Raw genomic sequence first — 18,833 nt, 5'->3', positions numbered from 1 at the left:
GTGGAAAGGACGAGGACAAATTCTCACTTGGCACTTTGGCTTTGGGAGGGGCTGATGCTGGCCAGTGGGGGCTGAGTCAGTGAGCCGCCCAGCTGACCCAGGAGCACCCACCCCCCAGGGAGCACCTAGATGAGGACCCGGCTCTCCTGCGATGCTCAGAGGCCGTCCTGCAGCGTCCCCGGAGTTTCCAGCCAGCCCTGGTGTGGACAGGTCTCTGTATAAACACCGCCTCCTGAGTAGGTCTGTCCTGCGCACATTCATTCAAAACCACAACGGCCTAGCCCCGTGCTCCCATTCTGTTTCCCTCTCTCGTTTCCACAGCACAGTTCACCTTATGGCACACTGTAGCACTTCCTGGTGCCACGTTCTGGCCTCTGCTCACTGGAAACAAAGGTGCACTGTGTGCCCAGCACCTAGAACAAGCACTCAATGAACATCTGTCCAATGGGAGAATGGAGGCTCCTTCCACGGAAGGAAACTGGCCTCACCCACCTGTCTTCTGTGGTACAACCAGCCACGGAGGAGACGTGTCAGGAGGCAAGGGGGTTCAGGGCTGGCGGACAGGCTGGAGCACCCAGGGGGCTCCAGGGCGCACCTGTCTTGGAGGTCCTGTCGGCTCATTTCACCTCCCTGTTACTTTGCTCTGCAGGCCGTGCCCTGCCGCACGTCCCTCTGTAGTGTTCCTGGTTTATCAAAGCCAGTTTCCCGACACCTGAGAAATGGGTGAGAATTCAGGTGTGTGTGTATCTGTGGGTCGAGGCCGGCCCCGCGCAGGGCCCCGGTGGAGACCTTGCAGGGACTCCAACGGTCCCGGGTGAAAAGGGGCTTAGAGCCGCAAACAGGTGAGTCAGCCTCATTGTTCCGTGTGACTGAAATGTCCTTTGGGTCCAAAGAAAAAATATTTATTTAATGAGCAAAAATGTGTGGCTAATTGGTTTTTAAAAGCATACTGCTTCCTGCTCCTTGAGACTGAAAAGGGAGCTTTGAAAAAGTATTTACAGGGATTGAGTTCTGAAAATGGGTTTTGGCAGTTAAAGAAGTACAGAAAACAATGTATAAGCCACAGGAGACAACTCCGGTCTTTCCCGGAGTCCTGAGGAGAGTGGCGTAAGGTGGCCCCCGCGTGACCCTCGCTGCCTCCCAGGGGTCTCGTTGGGAGGTGGCCTCCATCAGCGGCCACGAGCTGAGGTCCGGAAGCAGAACGGGGTTTGGATCTGGGCAAGTTTCATGACTCCTTCGAGCCTCAGTTCACTCACCTCTAAAATGGATGTGGGAGAGTGGATCTTTTGTCCTGTGGCACCACGTGAGGTCCTCATGGCTACCGACCAAGACGACACATGCAACCACCTGCCAGGGCCCAACACGGGGGATCAGCCCTGGTGGGGCCTGCTGCTCAGCCTCCTCTGAGGACGGCTCTGCTCTGTCCCAAAGTTGGTCCTATTGCCCAATGTCCGGGATGCTGGTCCGGGGCGTGGTCTCCCCGCTCTGCCCAGGCTCTCCTGAGATGTGGGAGGACGCGGGGCCCCGTGGAACCATCTTCCTCCCTACAACAGGCAGCCTGGACAAGAGCACCACGGAGCAGTGTCCTCAAAAGTAAAGACAACTGGCCATCTTGGGAGCTTAGGTAGGACATTTCACATCTGCAAAAATCAGTTTTCTACATATGAAGGGGCTGATCAAGGCAACTTCTGAGGTCATTTTGTATTTCGATACACTATCGAATTTGGTATATGTATCAATTAGTTTCCTGTGGCCGCTGCAAGCATTCATCACAGACTCATGGCTTAAAACAACACAAAACTACTCTCTCCTGCTCTGGGGCCGGAAGGCTGAGGTCAAGCCACAGGTGGGGGTCTGTGCTCCCTCTGGAGGCTCCTGGGAGGCTCCTTCCTGCCTCTTTCAGCCCCTGGTGCCCCGGGCGTCCCTACAACCGCTGCCCCCCTCGTCACATGGGTCCAGAGCGTGTGTCTCTCCGTGTCTTCTCTTCTTTGATGTGATTGCATGTAGGGCCCTCCAGAGAATCCAGGACAAACTCCTCCCAAGATCCTTGAATTAATTTCATCTTTTGCCATAGAAAGCATTGAGGTTTGAGTGATTTTACATGGATTTTGTTGAGGGGAGAGAGGAGGATTTCTAGTTTTATAAAAGTTTTCCCAGAATAGCCTTTTCAGGTACACGCTATCAGATAAACTGGAAGCTCTTTGTAGGCAAGACCTCCCGCCCTTGCTCTATTCTGGGCAGCCCCCGTGGCGGTGAGTGTCACCCTTGCTCCGGGAGGCTGCTCGCTGTGCGTCTGAACTATGGGCGGCCACGCATGAGGGGCAGGGGGCCTGGCCAGGGGGGTTCTCACTCCCTTTGTGGTTTCCGGTGTCTGTTTGTACTTTGCCCTCATCTGCTCCATCATCTACACAAACCGCCTGGACCTGACCAGGTTGGAACGGAGCTCAACCCCTGAGCAGAGGGAGAGTCATGTCAGGCTCTTCCTCTCTGACTGAGTCTTGGGGCACAGCAGGCGCTCTTGCTCCCCACTCCTCTGCTGGCAACACCCACCTCCACGTCCCCTCTACCCCTCTTCTGGGAGCCTGGCCTTCTCCCCCAGGCAGAAAGGGGGCCCCACCACGTCTGCCTTGCAGACTACCATGTCTTATGAATATTCATGACCGCATACTCAGCATGCGGCATGGCCTACGGCACCAGCACTGGCTGGGAATGCACCTGACGGTGGCAGGCCCCTGCACACTGGTGTCTCCTCGCAGAGAGAAGGCGAGAGGCAGCTGGGACTGCCATTGGTTTGCAGCCCAGGCCAAGCACCTCTGCGGTGCCAACTTTCCCCCTCGTGGTCCCCAAATAACTGCTGCAACCCCAGCCATCACAACTGTGTTCAAGGCAAGGAACAGGGGTGGTTCAGGGACACAGGGTGCCCAGCCCGCAGACAGAGATTCCTGGACTGGGGAAAGCTCCCTGGGCTCGGAAGGTGGGGTGTGGAAGCAGGGGTTTCCAGCTGGACACAGACGGGCACGGATCACAGCAGCCTCAGGGGAGCTGAGCTGTGGCCAAGAATCTGGACAGAGATGCGGTTGCTGGCAGCAAAGCTGAGCCGGACCTGCGTGACGAATCTGGCTTGTGTTTCCCAGGGGCCTGGTATCACATCTGACGCCTGAAGCAGGGAGAATTTTGCCAGGCTCCTGGGTGAGACAAAACCCTTGCTCCACGCTCCCCGGGGGGCGCATTTTCCTGCTCCGAGGAACTCGTTCCCCCAGCGGAGGCCTGGACTCTCACCTTCCCGGAAATGAGGGGCAGAGTCACATGCAGTGAGTAAAGTCCACACAGCTGGACTTGCTCCCGGCCCGGAGCCACGGCTGCCGCACTCACCGGCCTGGAGAGCCCCCACCGCCTCCACGCTGCTGGCTGCATGGACCGGCCGGGGCAGAAGCAGCACCACCCCTTCTCCGTGTTATGATTAGCCAGGTGCGAGGTTAGCGTGCTAACACGAGCCCCCAAAACTACCCTTGAGACTTCACCTTGAACCAGCGCAGAAGGGGTCTCCATCTCACTTTTCTCCCAGGAGAGAGGTTGGTTGGCAAAATGACGTATGGACAATGCACAGGTAGTGACGCTGCTCTTGCTGTGGGAAATATGGCAGGGGCTGGGCTCGGGGGTTCTCGGGTGAGGACAAGCCAGCCCTCAATTTGATGCTTCTTTTTCAGGAGGAGGAGCTGCTGGGAGGCGGGGAGGGCCGTGCCCAGTGGGCTGCCTGCTCCTCCCTCCCTCCCGACGTGGCCCTCAGGAAACACCCGTGGCAGCACCAGACCACAGGCACATTCCATGAAGTCTCTGGATGAGGTGTGTTTGCAGGGCACCCACTCTGTCTGGGAGGTGCTTCAAGCCTGGCCAAGGGTGGGTTCCACCACCCAGCTGGGGAAGGCTGTGTGTGTGAGGGAGTGTGACCGTGGGCACACGTGCGAGTCTAGTGGACTCACTGGAGACTGGCTGGCTGGGCTCGTCCTCGCCCCACAGGGGCCCCTGTGTTGGGTGGACCTGGTGCAGGGGCGCAGGGGTCGAGCCTGTGCTCTAGTGTGACTTTGATTTCCAGTCAGACTGCACGCAGGTGGTCACTCTCTTTCCGTGCCAGTGAAATAACATGGTGCTGGCTGACTTCACAGGATGGGGAGGGGGCACCTCAGAGTAGCTAGCAGAACACCTCAGGGGCACACAGCGAGCATCCCTCAGCCACTCTGGCTCCCTGGGCTGCGGTGAGCTCCTCTTTCTTGGGGAAAATGGGAGCTTTTGAGCACATTGCAGGTCTCCTCCCAGCCCCACCCCTTTCCTGGCAAGAACTGTCATAGTTTAGGAAAAGTCCAGACATCCCAGCCCACTGGACACGGGCACACCCTCAGCTTGGTCTCATCTCTAGGGATGAACTGACCCCGGGGTTGCTGCCTACAGGATGGGAATTGAGGCTGAGAGGCCTGGAAGCCTCCCTGGAATGTTCTAGAAAGCTGTGGAGAGCTGCATGCAGTAGAGAGCTCAGTGCACAAGGGGGACGTCCACCCCTGTGTTCAATGCATAGCCATCTGGGCTCCCCCAAAGCTTCTCCATGAAGCCCCCTGCACTGGCCACAAGCACACTCTGCAGGTTTTAACCTCCCTGGGCAGTTGGGACCTCACGAGGAGCTGGATAAAGGCATCCCCAGGGTTGGAAGGCAGCTTCCTTGGGCGTCTGGAAGCACAGGTGCTGAGCTGGGACAAGGCTGTGCTCCCTCCGGGGTTTTCCCACACCTGCCAGAGACTCAGTTTGGTGAAACCCAGTTCAATGTGGTCAGTTGTGCCAGCGCCATGGAGTTTCCCGCTGTCTCCCTGGGCGTGAGTGGGGGCTACATGGGCTAGGGTTTGGGCAGTCCCTGCCTCCCCTTCTAGATTCTTCCTGCTCTATGGTTTCATGGTGCCAGTTCTAGGCTCCGACGCTCCTGGCTCCATCCAAAGAACCCCAGGAGGAACTTCAAAACAATATTCCACTAGACTTAGCCCTGTAAGGAAGTGGCAACAGGCATAGAGGATGGGTTAGCTAAGCCTGGGTTTGGCGTGTGATCTAGCCATCCACTAAAATGCATGTTTAGGGACACTAGTGTGGCTCAGCTGGTGAAGCATCAACTTCAGCTCAGGTCATGATCTCATGGTTCATGATTTTGAGCCCCACATTCCTCTGTCCCCCTTCGTCTCTCTAGCCCTCCCCCACTCATGCTATCTCTCTCTCAAAATAAATAAACATGATCATTAACAAATGATGTTGAGGAATATTTAGTGACATAAAGAGTTCAAATGAAGTAAAATATATATGTGCATATACATACGGGAATACTCCACATAGTCTCGTTGTTGTTAGACATACACAGGCTTGGAAAACACTCTCGAAGGTATGTGTGAACACGTTAACAGGGGTTTTCTCTGTGTGCTGGAATACTTCATCTTTGCCTCTGTGTTTTGCATCTTTTCTTCAATGAACACGCAATACTCGGGGAAGCAGAAAACGGTTTCGAAGTGTTCTTGGTGTTCATGACGGCAGAAGCGGACCCCCTGTGGTGCTGTCCCGCAGGACCGTGCAGAGGCTCACTCTCCAGCCCGCGGGACCACCTGTAGGAGGAAGCAGAGGGTGTCTGGAGTGGGGGCTGGGCCCTGACAGGCTACTTCCCTCGGGCTGGGGCCAACTGAAGCCTTTTGTTCACCTTTCTTTGCTTCTGAAGCAGGACGTTGGTTCACTGTTTCTAAGTGTCCTGTCTCCACAAAGTTCCACTCAGTGGACCTGGTGCGGGGACCACACACTGGGCCTGGGATGTGTCCAGATCTGTAGAAAGGCAAGCACAAACAATACCTAGAATGGAATCTTTATCAGAGTCACAGGACAATCTTAAAGTATTACTGAACGCCAGTCTCAGCAAATGACGGGGCAGCACAAGGGCCCAGTGCGCGGGGTTTGAAACTCTGCACTGCTTAGCAGAGATGGGGTACCCTGTACTCCACCACCCTGTGTACACCCCCCATACTCATCTCCTACACCCCTACACCACCACCCAGGCAGTGACATGCCAACAATTCGGTCACATCTGGGGCGAGGGGCAGCAGGGGTGTTCCCCGACACCAGGAGATGGAGGAGGGATCTCGCTGGTTGGGGCAGATTCGGACCTGGAACCTGGTCTTCCCTAAACCCTGCAGATCTTAAATGCTCCTCCTGACGCTCAAAGGTCCTAGAGGGACGCACATGCCACGAACCTCAGAGTCCGAGGGAAAGCCACAAGCTCGGACCCCAGACATCACTGGCTGCCTCCAAGTGAACCCCACGTGCGGGGTCTCCAGGTGAGTCAGGGTCCCCACTGCCTGGCCGGCTTTCCTGGGGAGGGCACTGCTCCCAGTGAAGGGAGCGCAGAGGCGAGCTCAGACTCGCCCCGCCCCTCGCCCCGCCCTCGCCCCGCCCCTCGCGGCTCCGCGGCGGCCCCACTGCGCAGGCGCGGGCACAGGTGCGTGCCGTTTGAAAGTATGGCGCCTGCTGGCCCGCTGCTGGTTCTGTGTGAAGAGAAGATCCGGGAGAGGAGCGGCCTGGCGCCTCACCGCGACCTGGGTGCGTGGCGGTGACCGCAGGCAGGCTGACCGCGCGAGCTTCCCGCCGCGGGGTCGGCGGACGGGGTCCGGCGAGAGACGCGGCACCTGGGCTGCGTCTTCCCGAACCGTCGAAGGCGGGGTGTGAGGTGGCGGGGGGAGTGGGGTGGGCGCGCGGGGGCCCGAGTGGGGCTGGGGGCTCGAGGTGGAGCGCGGGGACCGTAGTGGGGTGGGGGACCCAGGGTGGTGGGGGGTTCCTTTCACCGGTAAATGGGGCGGTGTTAGGTTGGCTTTGAAAATACCCTTGAACCCGCAGTCTTCATTCTGGGAAAACGTGCCCTCCGCTCCGGCTGCACCGTTCTCTGCTGCGTCCTGGTCTCACGGGGACATTGGCCGCGGGGTTTCTTTCTGCCCTGATTTTCTCTGGTTTGGGCATCAGCCGCACGCCGAGCCCCCGAAGTACGTTGGGAAGTGTCGCTTCCTCGTGTGTTTTCTAGAAGACGTTGTGTAGAAGTGTTGCTGAGTCTTCCTTGTTGGAATTTTCCGCGGAGACCACAGAGGCCTTGAAGCCTTTTTTTTTTGACGTTTAGTTTTGAGAGGGAGGGAGGGGGACTGGATGGGAAGCAGGCTCTGCACTGGCGGCAGCAGGCGCGTGTGGGGCTGGAACTCAAACCCCGAGATCATGACCTGAGCCACCGGGCGCCCCTGTGTTTGAAGCTTTTAAATTATACATTCAGTTTCTCTGTCTGTTGTAAAACTCTTCTTACCGGTTTCTTCTTGGGTGAGTTATGGTTGGGATTTGTAAAATTGATTGTTCTCATGGAAGTTGTTGAACTTATGTGTGTAGAGTTGTTTAGTCCCTTACCAGCCTGTTAACTGTTTGGTGTCCGTGGTGGTGACCTTTCTCCATCCCTGATATTGTGATTTCCGTGTTCGATTTTAGACTTGGTAAAGGTTTGTCAATTGTATTCACCTTTTCAGTGAGTCAGCTTTCGGGGGTTTTTCGCCATTGTTTCCTAGTTTCAAGTTTTATTTATTCTGTTCTTTATTATTTCGTCTGCTCACTTTGCATTTACTTTTCTCTTGTAGGTTCTGGAGGTGAGAGTTCAGATTATTGATTTGATACTTTTTAATTTAGTAATGTAAATTTTCCTCTAAGCACAGCTTTAGCTGCATTCACAAATTTTGTTATACTTTCATTTTCATTAAGCTCAGAGCATTTTAGGTTTTCCTGGAGACTTCTTTGACCTGTGGATTGTGTGGGAGTGTGTTTTCTCATTGTTTGGAGATTCTCTCTTTTTTCCCCTTCTGTTATTGATTGTAGTGTGATGCCATTATGGTCAGAGTACATACTCTGTGATTTTAGTTCTTTTAAATTTGTTGAGGTTTGATTTTGGTCCAGGATCTGGTTTGTATTGGTGAATGTTCCAAGTGCACCAGAAAAGAAGCGTACTCTGTTGTTGAGTGGAGTATTATGTAAATATCAATTAGATCCTGTTGGCTGGTGAAGAGGTTCAATTCCTCTGTATCTTTGTTGATCTTTCTGTCACTGGTTGTATTAATTACTGGGAGGGAAGTGTTGAAGTCCGTAACTGTAATTATGGATTTGTCTATTTCTGTTTCACTTCATATGTTTTGGAGCTATGCTTACGTATTTAGGGTTTGGGGTGACCCTTGTAACATATGTACTGTCGCTCTTTGCTCCTGATAATTTTCTGTGTTGAGACATCCACTAGTGTAGCCACTGCAGCAGTCTTTGGATTCACGTTTGCAAGGCATATCTTTCCCCTCTATTTACTATGTAGTCTTTAAGCTTACCTTATTATATTTGCAGTGAGGTTCTTGTAGACAATATATGGTTGGTTCATTTTTATTTACTTTGCCAGTCCCTTTTTTATAATGTGTTTAGACCATTTACATTTAATGGAATTGTTAATGTAGGATAGTTGGAAGTATGCCATTTTATTATTTGTTTTCTGTTCATTCCTTTTTCTTTTGTTTCCCTTTTCCTGTCTTCCTGTGGTTTGAGTATTTTGTTAGTGTTCCATTTTGACTTCTCTATTATATTTTTGAGCATATCTCTTTTTATAGCTTTTTTAGTGGTTGCTCTATAAGTTATAGTGTATTTATGTAATTTAACACAGTCTACTTGTGTGGACCTTTTACACCTTTCAGTGATATGTAGAAACCTTACCAGGGTGTCCTTTGGTTGTATTGTCCTTTATAATTTAGTAATCTTAAATATCTTCTTTGCATACCTTGAGAACCACATTAATCATTTTTTTCTTTTACAGTCATCCAAAATTTTAAATAACTTGAGACATTTTTACCTTATTTCATTATTCTTTCATTTCTGATGATCCAGATTTTCTTCTTTTATCCTTCCTATATATTTGAAGAGTTTTTTGTAGCAGTTTCCATAGGGCAGGTGTGCTGATGACAGATTGCCTCTGTGTTTCTTCATTTGAAAATATCTTTATTTCACCTCAGTGCTTAAGATTGTTTTTGCTGGGTACAGATTTTGGGATTGAAAGTTCTTTTCTTTCAGCACTTGGAAAATGGGGCTCTCCTTCCGTCAGACCTCCTTGGTTCTGAAGGGTGGTCCCCTGCCTCGTGACTTACTTTTTCCTCTAAGGGCAATGCCTTTTCTTTCTGGTTGCTTTCAAGATTCCGTCACTGTTTTTATTTATTTATTTTTAATGTTTATTTTTGAGAGAAACAGAGTGTGAGCGTAGAGGGGCCAAGAGAGAGGGAGACACAGAGTCCGAAGCAGGCTCCAGGCTCTGAACTGTCAGCACAGAGCCCGATGCAGGGCTTGAACCCACGGACTGTGAGATCATGACCTGAGCCGAAGTCGGATGCTTAACCGACTGAGCCACCCAGGCGCCCCTCTTTCACTGTTTTTAGATTTTAGAAGTTTATTTCTGGTGCATTTGGACATGCTTTTTCTTTTTTTTTTCTTAGTCTATTCTGTTTGGGGTTTTTTCAACTTCTTGAATATGTAGCTTTATGTCTTTTGCCAAATTTAGTAAATTTTCAGCCATTATTTCTTAATTGTTAAACATTTTTTTCTTAGTCATACTATTGTTCTCTTCTTCAAACTCTAATTGGGACTGGATGGGAACTCATGACAGAAATGTTACATTTCTTTTTCTATGGGCCCCGGAGGCTCTGTTTGCTCGCTTTCTTTCTTTCTTTCTTTCACTTCTTTTTTTAAGTCTTTTTTCTCTCTGCTGGTTAGATAGGACAGTTTTGATCAATCTTTGCCTTCACTCTTTGAATTTTTTTCTTCTGTTATCTCCCTGCTGTTTACTGAGCTGCTTCTGTGTGGTAATTTTGTTTCGGTTATTATATTTTATGTTTCTGAAATTTCTGTTTTTTTCTTCTTTATATCTTATGGGGATTTTTGCCAAGACTTCCTGTTTTATCATTTATTTCAGGAGTGTTCATAATTGTTCACTAAAGTATTGCTTTAAAATTGTTAAATAATTCTGACTTCTGTTGGCTCAGTGTTGGGGTCGATTGTTTTTCTATTTAAATTGAGATTTTTTTTCAGGTTTTGGTCATTGTTTTGTTGTGTCACGGACATTTTGGATACTGAGGGTCTCCGTTTCTCATTTGAATCTTGTTACGCATTAACGGCACCCAGTGGGCGCTGCCGTGGTGCTGAGGTGGCGGCCGGGCCCCTGCAGGTGCCTGCGGGCCACCTCCTTGCAGCCACCGCGTCGTCCGCGTCCTCTGCCCGTCGCAGGGCCGGCCGCTGCGCAAGGCCAGGGGTGCGGTGCGTTTTCTACCCCCGCCGGCTCTTGAGCTAGAGTGGGGCTGATGTCAGGGGTCTGTCCTCCAGGGCCACCCCTTCCTGGTTCTTCCACCGTGGGCAGCAGGCTTGTCCTTATTTTTCAGTCAGTGTCCATGGTGTTTGTATGTCGCCAGCTTCTTTGGCACTCATGTGGGGACATATGGGAGACGAAACAGACGCCACACCAGCACCGAGCCCTCACTGCTGGACTGTTTTCTTGGGGCCCCGAGACAGCTGGCCTTCTGTTCCCCGCCCTCCAGACTTGGCTGCTGCTTGACTCATAGATTGTTTTGGGTGCAGTACCTGAGTAGGGGTAGGGTGAGATGGGCCTACCATGTCTTGTCTGGAAACGGAAGCCCACAGATCAATTTTAAATTTAATTAAGGTATGTTTTAAAACATAACTGTTCCTGGGAAAGTGCTAGAGTGCTCAGACCCAAACTGCCTTTTTGATTACTGAGACTTATTTTTGTAGCGACATTCATTTAATGGCCGCTTGTTGAGCGTGTCACAGAGAGGCGTGTGGCGCACAGAGCGCACACTGTGCCCTCGCCTGGAACTGGCCGGAGCGGTCAGGCTGACTGACCCTCGGGTTTCAGATTGCCATCCCTGCGTGGAGGATCCGCAGGCGCCAGAGTGAGGCCGCCCGGAGTCCACGTGGGAGCCCCGCGGGGAGGGCATTCCTGGTGGGCGAGCGTCTGGGGGGAGCAGCGGGGGGGTGGGGAGCAGGGCCCCCACTGGCTTGCAGATGATTTGCAGGTAACTGTGAGCTGAAACCTCGCACGTGGCTCCCTTGTAGTATCAGTGCCAGACTTGGAGGTGCATTGCTTTTGTGACGTTTTCAGATTCTGAGGTTGCTGTAGCTCATTCTTGTTACAGGCATATATTTTCACTGAAAAGGAAGGTTAAAATCTCATGATTTTTCTATTCTTAGCTGAACTTCGGTCATTATCGATTCCCGGAACTTACCAAGAAAAGATTACTCACCTAGGAAATTCTTTGATGAATTTAACAGGCCTAAAATCTTTAGACCTCTCTCGTAACTCCTTGGTGAGTCTAGAGGTAAGTTTTAGGTTTGTTTCCTAAAAGAACTTTTATTGCTATCCGTAGCAGTATGTATTATAACTATGCTTATCATACACGTAGATTGTATGCGAAACGATGCTTGCAAATATTGCGTTGTTCTTCTTGTGTTCGTTGTAAATAAGGCCCGAAAGGCTAGTGTTTGTGTGCTGGTCACTGTCCATCCCTGTCTCAGCTCTGTTTTCTTCATCGACGTTTTGCATCTCACATCTGTTTATAGTGTAAGGAAGCAGGTCTGAAACTGACTCCATGAGACACTAGAAGGGCACACACTGCCCGAGGAAGGAGGGACCACCCTTGTACCACCCAATCAGGAAAGGCCAGCTAACACCTTTAACATTCCTAAGGGCGGGCCTAAAGATGGAGGCTAAGACTAGTCACGCCCTACGTGAGTGAGGGTCCTGGGCCCACTCTGTGATTGGTCAATACTCTGGATGTTGTGATTGGGTCCCGCCAAAAGTAACAAATACTCTGGGCAAGGTGAATGGTTAAACCTGCTGTCAATAATATTGTATAATAATGATTGGATCACTGTATTTCCTGTAACTCCCCCTTCCCAAACTCATAAAAGCCCTGCCCCCCTTTGTTCGGGGCTCTCAGCGCGGATCCGCTGCGCCGGTGAAGTCTGTGAGCCCGAGCTGAGACTCGGCCAGCCTAAGCCCGTAATAAAACCGCCCTTTGCTTTTGCATGCGTGACTCGGTCTCCCTGGGCAGTCTCTGGTTTTTGGGGGCGATAAAGAAATCTTGGGTATTACAATAGCCTGACTCTTGGTGGCGTCCTGCCCTTGGCCCTGGTGAGCAAGTGAGAAATCACATGCTGATGGCAGGCTGGGGGTTTAGTGAACCCTGCTCACGACTTCCTGGAGAGGGGGCTCCTGCCTCGCGGTAGAGAGGGAGCCCGGACCCTGGGCAGTGCCTGGTCAGCGCCACCCAGGAGCTTCAGTCCAGGGTACGCCACAGGGCTGCCTCCCGGCTCAGCGTCCCCCGGCTGTTTTCTCATCTGCAGCGACAGTTCTTACTGGGAGGGGTGGTGTGCGGATTAAATGAAATTGTGAGAACTCCTTAGATGCGGTCTGTCCTCGTAGGCAGCGCTGCTGCAGCCGTGGTATTTCGAACCGGCCCGGCTGGAACACCTTCCACCTTTGTGTTGCTCCTGGCGGGTGCCATGGAGTCCCGGCGGGTGCCTCTGTTAGTTTGGTATCGGTTCGTATTGATGGCCCATCTGCCCGCTCATTTTTGAAAGCATAAACTAACACTGCATTTTGCCCCGTTGGCAGGGCATTCAGTACCTGACCGCACTAGAAAGTCTCAACCTCTACTACAACTGCATCTCCTCGTTAGCTGATGTGCTTCCGCTCCACTCCTTGACGCAGCTCACCGACGTGGACTTTCGGCTGAACCCTGTGGTGAAGAACGAATCTGAGTACCGCCTCTTTGTGGTGCGCATGCTCCCGAAGCTCAGGCAGCTGGGTAGGCGCCACAGCTGTGCTCGTGCCGTTGCTCACGGGAGCACTGATAGGTGCTCTTTGCTCTCAGAAGTTGACTTCCTACCCTCCTGGTTGAGTCTCTGCGTCTCCCAGCATGAGTCTTGTGGGAGCCGCTGCCTAGGAGGATGGCCAGGAGCTCTGGCCGCAGACACCTGCTGCAGAGGCCGTGAGCACCCATGTGGGCCAGCTTTCTCTGTCCCTTTCCGGCCCTCCACTTCCTAGTGGGTTTTACCTGGTTTCACATCCGCCTGGAAGGATATAGGAAGAGAGGTTCATGTGCCTCCCCTCCCCCAGGTGATAGGGATGGGCGGGAGTGAGGTCCCCTTGGTGGGTATAGCTCCCCACTGGCTTAGTGGCCCATGTCCCTAAAAATGATCTTTGTGTCAGGCTTGCAGGCACTCCCAGGGTGCCCAGTGGCCATATCAGCTGAGAGGGTCCTGCTTGGGGAGGCCTTCCGTAGTGACACCTTCCCACCCACCTGCCCAGATACCAGGAGTTGTCTTTGCCATGAGCACTGTGGCCAGTGACACTGCTGATGCTCCCCCGTGTTGTACCTCCAGGGAAGGAGCTTGAGTGTGAGCCTCAGGGCACGTGGAGCATGGAGAAGGAGCCCCGTGCGCTCAGCCCTCTCCTGTGAAGGGGGCCGTGTCCCGGGTGGTGGAGGTGTGGGAGTGTCTGCTTGAAGGGCAGTGTTCTCCACCTCCAGTGACCAGTGTGTCCCCAGTCCTGGGGGCCAGTGCGCTGCTTGGTGAGGCTGGGGGGCATCTGGGTGTCTCGATCTCCCCAGTGCCGACCTACCAAAACCAAAGTAAAACCCAGATCACAGCTGCGCGGGTCAGGGAAGATGCTGGTCCTCTGTCCTTCCATGTGGCGGTTACTGAGCTGTGGGCATACTGTGGGCACACCCACTGGCTGTGGGTAGAGTCTCTCGTGAACACCTTGCTACACGAGCGTGCACTGGCCTCCCTCCCGGTGCTCCCGCTGCACTGTGGGTCCTGGGCCCTGGGGAGCCCGGCCACTCTGCTTGGCCGCACCTGCCTGGGCCCGGACTTAGGAGTGGGCATCCCTGTGTGGGTCTCCTTGACCAGTCCCCACTGGCACATCGATTAGTTTCAGGCCTACTTAGAATTTTGATGTTTAACTTTTAGATATTTAAGAGGAATATGTGCTGGTTTTTTTACACCAGTTATAAATAGTTGAATTTGGCTCTTTTTTCAGAGGCATTTCAATCCATATTATGGGAACAGTTTACTATCTTTAGTCTTAAATCACTAGTTGCCCTTTGTTATAAAAGTTTTAGTTTCAGAATCTTAGGGTGTGTGGAGAAAGGGTAGAAGGAAGACACCTCCAGATGTGCAGAAGGAACACAGTTGAAGGTCAGGGTCATGTGGGAGTCCGGGAACCCTTGGAAGGCTCACTCTGCCAAACGGTCTCCAGTAAGACTGGAGCTGTCCTGGATTCCACGTGAGGAGGTGAGACCCCGGGAGGAGTGTGGGCAGGACAGCAGTGAGGGGCGTCCGGAGATGCAGTGGTGGGGGCTCAGGGCCTGGGAGAGTGTTGCAAAGTCAGAGGGGGTGTAGATTGGGGGGGATGTGCATTTGCATTTGGTTTTACTCTGTTGAGTTTGAATGTGTCGTGGAACAGTCCAGAGAAATACTCTTAGTGTAAGGGATTTGGAACTGGCTCCGAAGTGAAGCGAAGGCTCAGTGAGTGGAGCCGTGTGTTGGCCTTGGGCGAGTGTCCACGCCACGAGAGATGGCATCTGTCAGGCGGTTGTGTCTCTTGGTCCACGTGCAGAGAGTAGAGGGGCCCAGCTCCCAGAAGCACTTCTGTAGGATTGTCAGAACCTTTCTGTTTTCTTCTTTGCCAGTGATTATTGATCTGTTACTCATTTACCCCCTGTTGTAGTTGTGTGCTTTTGGGGTGCGCCTCAGTTAAATGCTCTTTGGGCGGCAGCTTTGGAACTTGACCACTATTTGTAACATTAGTTCTGTGGTAGGATGAGTTAGAAGTCGCAAAGCACTGACTTTCAGTATTGGGAACCGTTTTACTCTTTGGTGTTCCGGGGCAAGACCCAAGAGTAACAAGTGAGTAGACGCCTTCTGAGGCTCAGGGCTCACGTGTCGGGGCAGTTGGAACCCCAGATCGGAGGAGGCATACCCTAGGCCCAGACACACAGCCACACCACTGACTCTCCAGCACGGTCTCTCAGGTGTGCCCAGTGGGGTTCCGGAGCCTCGTGCAGCCCCGGGAGTGTGCGTAGGAAGAAGGTAGACGTGCCTGCGAGCGAACTCGCGTGTGTGCTGTGTTCCCACCGGCAGCAGCCGCGGCCCCCAGGGCAGTGTCTGAGGAGCCGGCCCGCTCCGGGTCGGTGCTTGGCGTCTGGGAAGCCCGGTGTAGCCGCCAGAGCCCGGCATTCCTTTACTGGGTCTTCTACCCAGTACTTAACAGGGGGCGCTTGTGGCTGGGCTGGCCCCAGGGGAAGGAAGGCCCCTGAACAGTGGGTGGCCGTGCTGGCCCCGGGCAGTGGGCGGCAGCGCGGATGATGGGGTGCCCCCGTTCCCAGGGGGAGGCTGGTGTGCTTCAAGGCTGCTCGGAGGTGCCCCTGGGGGCTCGGTCTTTGGGGGCCTGTCACCGGCTTCTTGGGTGCGTTTGCTAGTTCTCTGGCGTCTTCTCCCTAGATGACCGTCCTGTGAGAGAGAGCGAGCAGAACGCGGCCCGGCTGCATTTCGCGTCGGAGGAGTCACTGGACTCGAAGCAGAGCTCCCCGGCTGTTCTGCGAGTCGGAAGGTATGAGCAGAAGTGGTACTTGGACATGGAGAGACACCTGTCTGTTGGTAGAATGTTTACCTAAAAGGTAGAAACTTGGTGTGCTGATTGCCACTCCAAGGGCAGGCGCGCAGAGGAGGAAAGGAGAAGCGCTCCAGTGCCGGCGGGGGCTCGGGAACACGGGGGAGGGGGAGGGGCTCTTTCCCGCGGCCGTCCACGTTTTCTCTGGTGGTTGTACGCTCGGAAGATGTTTATTAAAGGAACAACATGTAAAAATCAAATAGTGTGAAAGGCTCATGATCAGAAGTCACAGCACCCTGTCCTCAGAGATGGCTCTCTGTCCCCGCTGGGCCCATCCCTCTCAGAAGCGGTACCCTGGCCTCTCCTTGGCCTGTCCCTCAGAGGCAGCCACTGCTCGCTTCTGCGGTTGTTTCGTATTTGAGTTCCTTTCTTGTCTCCACACAGTACCAACACACCACCTTTCGTGGGGGTGAGTGCTCTGAGCGGGAGCTGACGGCGACGGCCCCAGGCCCTCCCCCCAACGACGGTGCTGGCGGGCTGTGGAAGATGGTCCTTCCCGTGTTCTCCGCCTCTGGCCCGTGCTGGCGGTGCCGCGTGTGGTTGTGCTGGGGGAGCGAGGTCCTGTGCCTGCCGCCCCCCACTTCTGTGCCACCCCCCAGCTCCTGCCCACTCCCTCGCTGTGTTTAACTGTGCACTGTGATCGTTGGTAGTGTTTCAGTGTGTTCTGAAACCAGAAAATGTCTTTGTGGTTTGTGGGTTAATTTCAAAGGGCAAACATCGTAGGCGGCGTTTACGTTGCTGGTAGCGTGCCAGAAGTGTGTGTTCTCGTGCACCATTTTGTTTCATCTGAAATTTTTGCTGGTTTTCCTTTTCTTGCACCATGTGCTGTAGCTCATCCATAAATTCCTCTAATGTAGGGGTTACTAAATTCTTTTTTGAGAAGGGCTGGAGAGTGAATATTTTTGGTGCTGTGGACCAACCATTGATCCCTTCCTCAGCTTTTGACCTCTGCCTTTGTAGCACGAAAGCAGCCATAGGCCATACTTAAGAGGGTGACTGTGTTCCAGTAAAACTTTATTTACAAAAATAGTCAGTGGGCTAGATTTGATTGTGGGCCATACTTTGCCAGTTCCTGTTCTGATTTCTCAAGATCAATTCCAGGTCCTTGGAGTGTCCTTTCCCCTCAGATACACATACTGTAGCCACCCTCCCCTCACCTCCCCATTCCAGACTAGCTTAGTTACTGTGTGGACAGCTGCTCCCAGTACCCTGTGTAATGGCCTGGATGTTTGTGACCCCCCGAGTTCATATGTTGAAATCCTAACCCCTAGGTGATGGTGTGAGAAGGTAGGGCCTCTGGGAGGTGGTTCAGTCATGAAGGTGGGGCCTCGTGAATGGGCTTCGTGCTGTTACAGAGCAAGACTCCCCAGGGTGTCCGGGCCCCTTTCCCCACGTGAGGCTACAAGTCGGTAGTGTTGGGCCCCTGACTTTGTTCTCCTTCAGTATTTCGTGGGTTATCCTGCATCTCTTACTCCCACGTGTTAATGTGTCTGTTTGCGGAGGTGTTGACTGGACTGCAGTGAATCTGTAGGTTGAATTGGGAAGAATCGATGCCGAGACAGTATCAGGTCTTCCTCTCTCTGAGCACCGGGAGCCCATTTATCTCGTTGTTCTTTGATTTCATTGATCAGAGGTTTGTAGTTTTCCTCAAACAGATATGTCATTTTTTTGACACTACTGTAGATGGAACTGCCTTTTTTCATTTCAAATTCCAGTTGTTCATTACTGGTACGTAGGAAGCGGTTGACTTTCGTAGGTTACCCTTGTGCATTCGTTTCCTAGAGCTGATGTAAAAGCACCACAAACCGGGTGGCTTAGAATGACAGAAGCTTGTTGTCGCTCAGTTGTGAAGCGTGGAAGTCTGACACCAAGGGGTTGGTGGATTGATTCTTTGTGGAGGCTGTAGGAGGGAATCTACTCCATGATTCTGGTGCTTTCTCCTGGCTTCTGGTGGTTTGCTGGGAATCTCTGGCGTTCCTCGGCTTGCAGACGTACCTCTCCAGCCCCCGTTATGTGGCCATCTTCTCCCTGTGACTGTTCACACAGGCTCCCCTTCTGCGTGTGTGTTTCTGTGTCCCAGTCTCCCCAAAAGATACCAGTCAGGTTGGACTAGGGCCCACCCCAGTCTCCTAATTTGATTACCTCTGTAAAGACTCCATTTCCAAATAAAGTCACGTTCTGAGGTAGAGGTATCGGGAGTTCACATCTTTTGGCGGGGGGCGGGAGCACACAGTGAAACTTAGAACTACTGGCGTTTTGCAGCCTTGCCGTAGAACCAACCGCTTGTTAGTTCCAGGAGGTTTTTTTCCTTCTTGGTTTTGGTTGATTCTTTGGGATTTTCTTTTCTTTTTTTTTATTTTTTATTTTTTTAATGTTTATTTTACTTGAGAGACACAGAGCTTGAATGAGGGAGGAGCAGAGAGAGAGAGGGAGACACAGAATCTGATATAGGCTCCGGGCTCTGAGCTGTCAGCACAGAGGCCGACACGGGGCTTGAACTCCTGGACAGCGAGATCATGACCTGAGCTGAAGTCGGATGCCCAACTGACTGAGCCACCCAAGCGCCCCTGATTCTTTGGGATTTTCTACATAGACAGTTCACGTATCTGTGAACAGAGACGGCTTTGTCTTTCTTCCCAATCCGTATATATTTTCTGTCCTCCTCTTACTGCGTCAGCCAGGACTTCCAGCGTGCTGTTGAAAAGAAGGACTGAGAGGGGACACCTTTGCTCTGTCCTGACCTTAGCAAGGAAACATCTAGTTTGCGCCACCTGCAGGTCTTTGTAGATGTTCTTTATCTAGTTGAGGAGTTCCCCTCTATTCGGAGTTTGCTGATTATTTTCATCAGGAATGGATGTTGGATTTTGTCGATGCTTTTTCTGTATCTATTGATAGGAGCATATGAGTTTTCTTTAGTTTTTTGATGTGATGATTGCATTAACTTTCAGATGTTGACCTAGCTTTGCATATTTGGAATAAATCCCACTTGGTGGTGGTTATGTAATTCTTTATATATGTTGTTGAA

The 18,833-nt window shown here is 52.3% G+C and overlaps 1 protein-coding gene and 1 long non-coding RNA gene across 3 annotated transcripts in view; one reads left to right on the top strand and one right to left on the bottom strand.

The window, feature by feature from the left end:
* Positions 1–5,313: 5,313 nt before the first annotated feature.
* On the bottom strand, positions 5,314–6,735 carry LOC115293326. Of its 2 annotated transcripts, XR_003909494.1 has the most exons (4): positions 6,603–6,735; positions 6,267–6,396; positions 5,723–5,841; positions 5,314–5,630 (listed from the first exon to the last, which is right to left on the bottom strand). It is a non-coding gene; the product is annotated as an uncharacterized LOC115293326 (long non-coding RNA). The 2 variants fall into 2 exon arrangements; XR_003909495.1 differs by lacking the exon at positions 6,267–6,396.
* Positions 6,524–18,833, top strand: part of CEP72 (centrosomal protein 72) — a 34,476-nt gene continuing 22,166 nt past the window's right edge. Inside the window, exons 1-4 of the mRNA XM_029941121.1 lie at positions 6,524–6,612; positions 11,323–11,450; positions 12,749–12,941; positions 15,640–15,748. Coding sequence (XP_029796981.1) covers positions 6,531–6,612; positions 11,323–11,450; positions 12,749–12,941; positions 15,640–15,748 — 512 coding nt within the window. The 5' untranslated portion in view covers positions 6,524–6,530. The remainder of the gene's footprint in view (positions 6,613–11,322; positions 11,451–12,748; positions 12,942–15,639; positions 15,749–18,833) is intronic.

Source organism: Suricata suricatta, chromosome 6 (assembly GCF_006229205.1).
Source record: "Suricata suricatta isolate VVHF042 chromosome 6, meerkat_22Aug2017_6uvM2_HiC, whole genome shotgun sequence".
Lineage (NCBI taxonomy): Eukaryota > Metazoa > Chordata > Mammalia > Carnivora > Herpestidae > Suricata > Suricata suricatta.
This window is presented reverse-complemented; position numbering and strand designations above follow the sequence as displayed.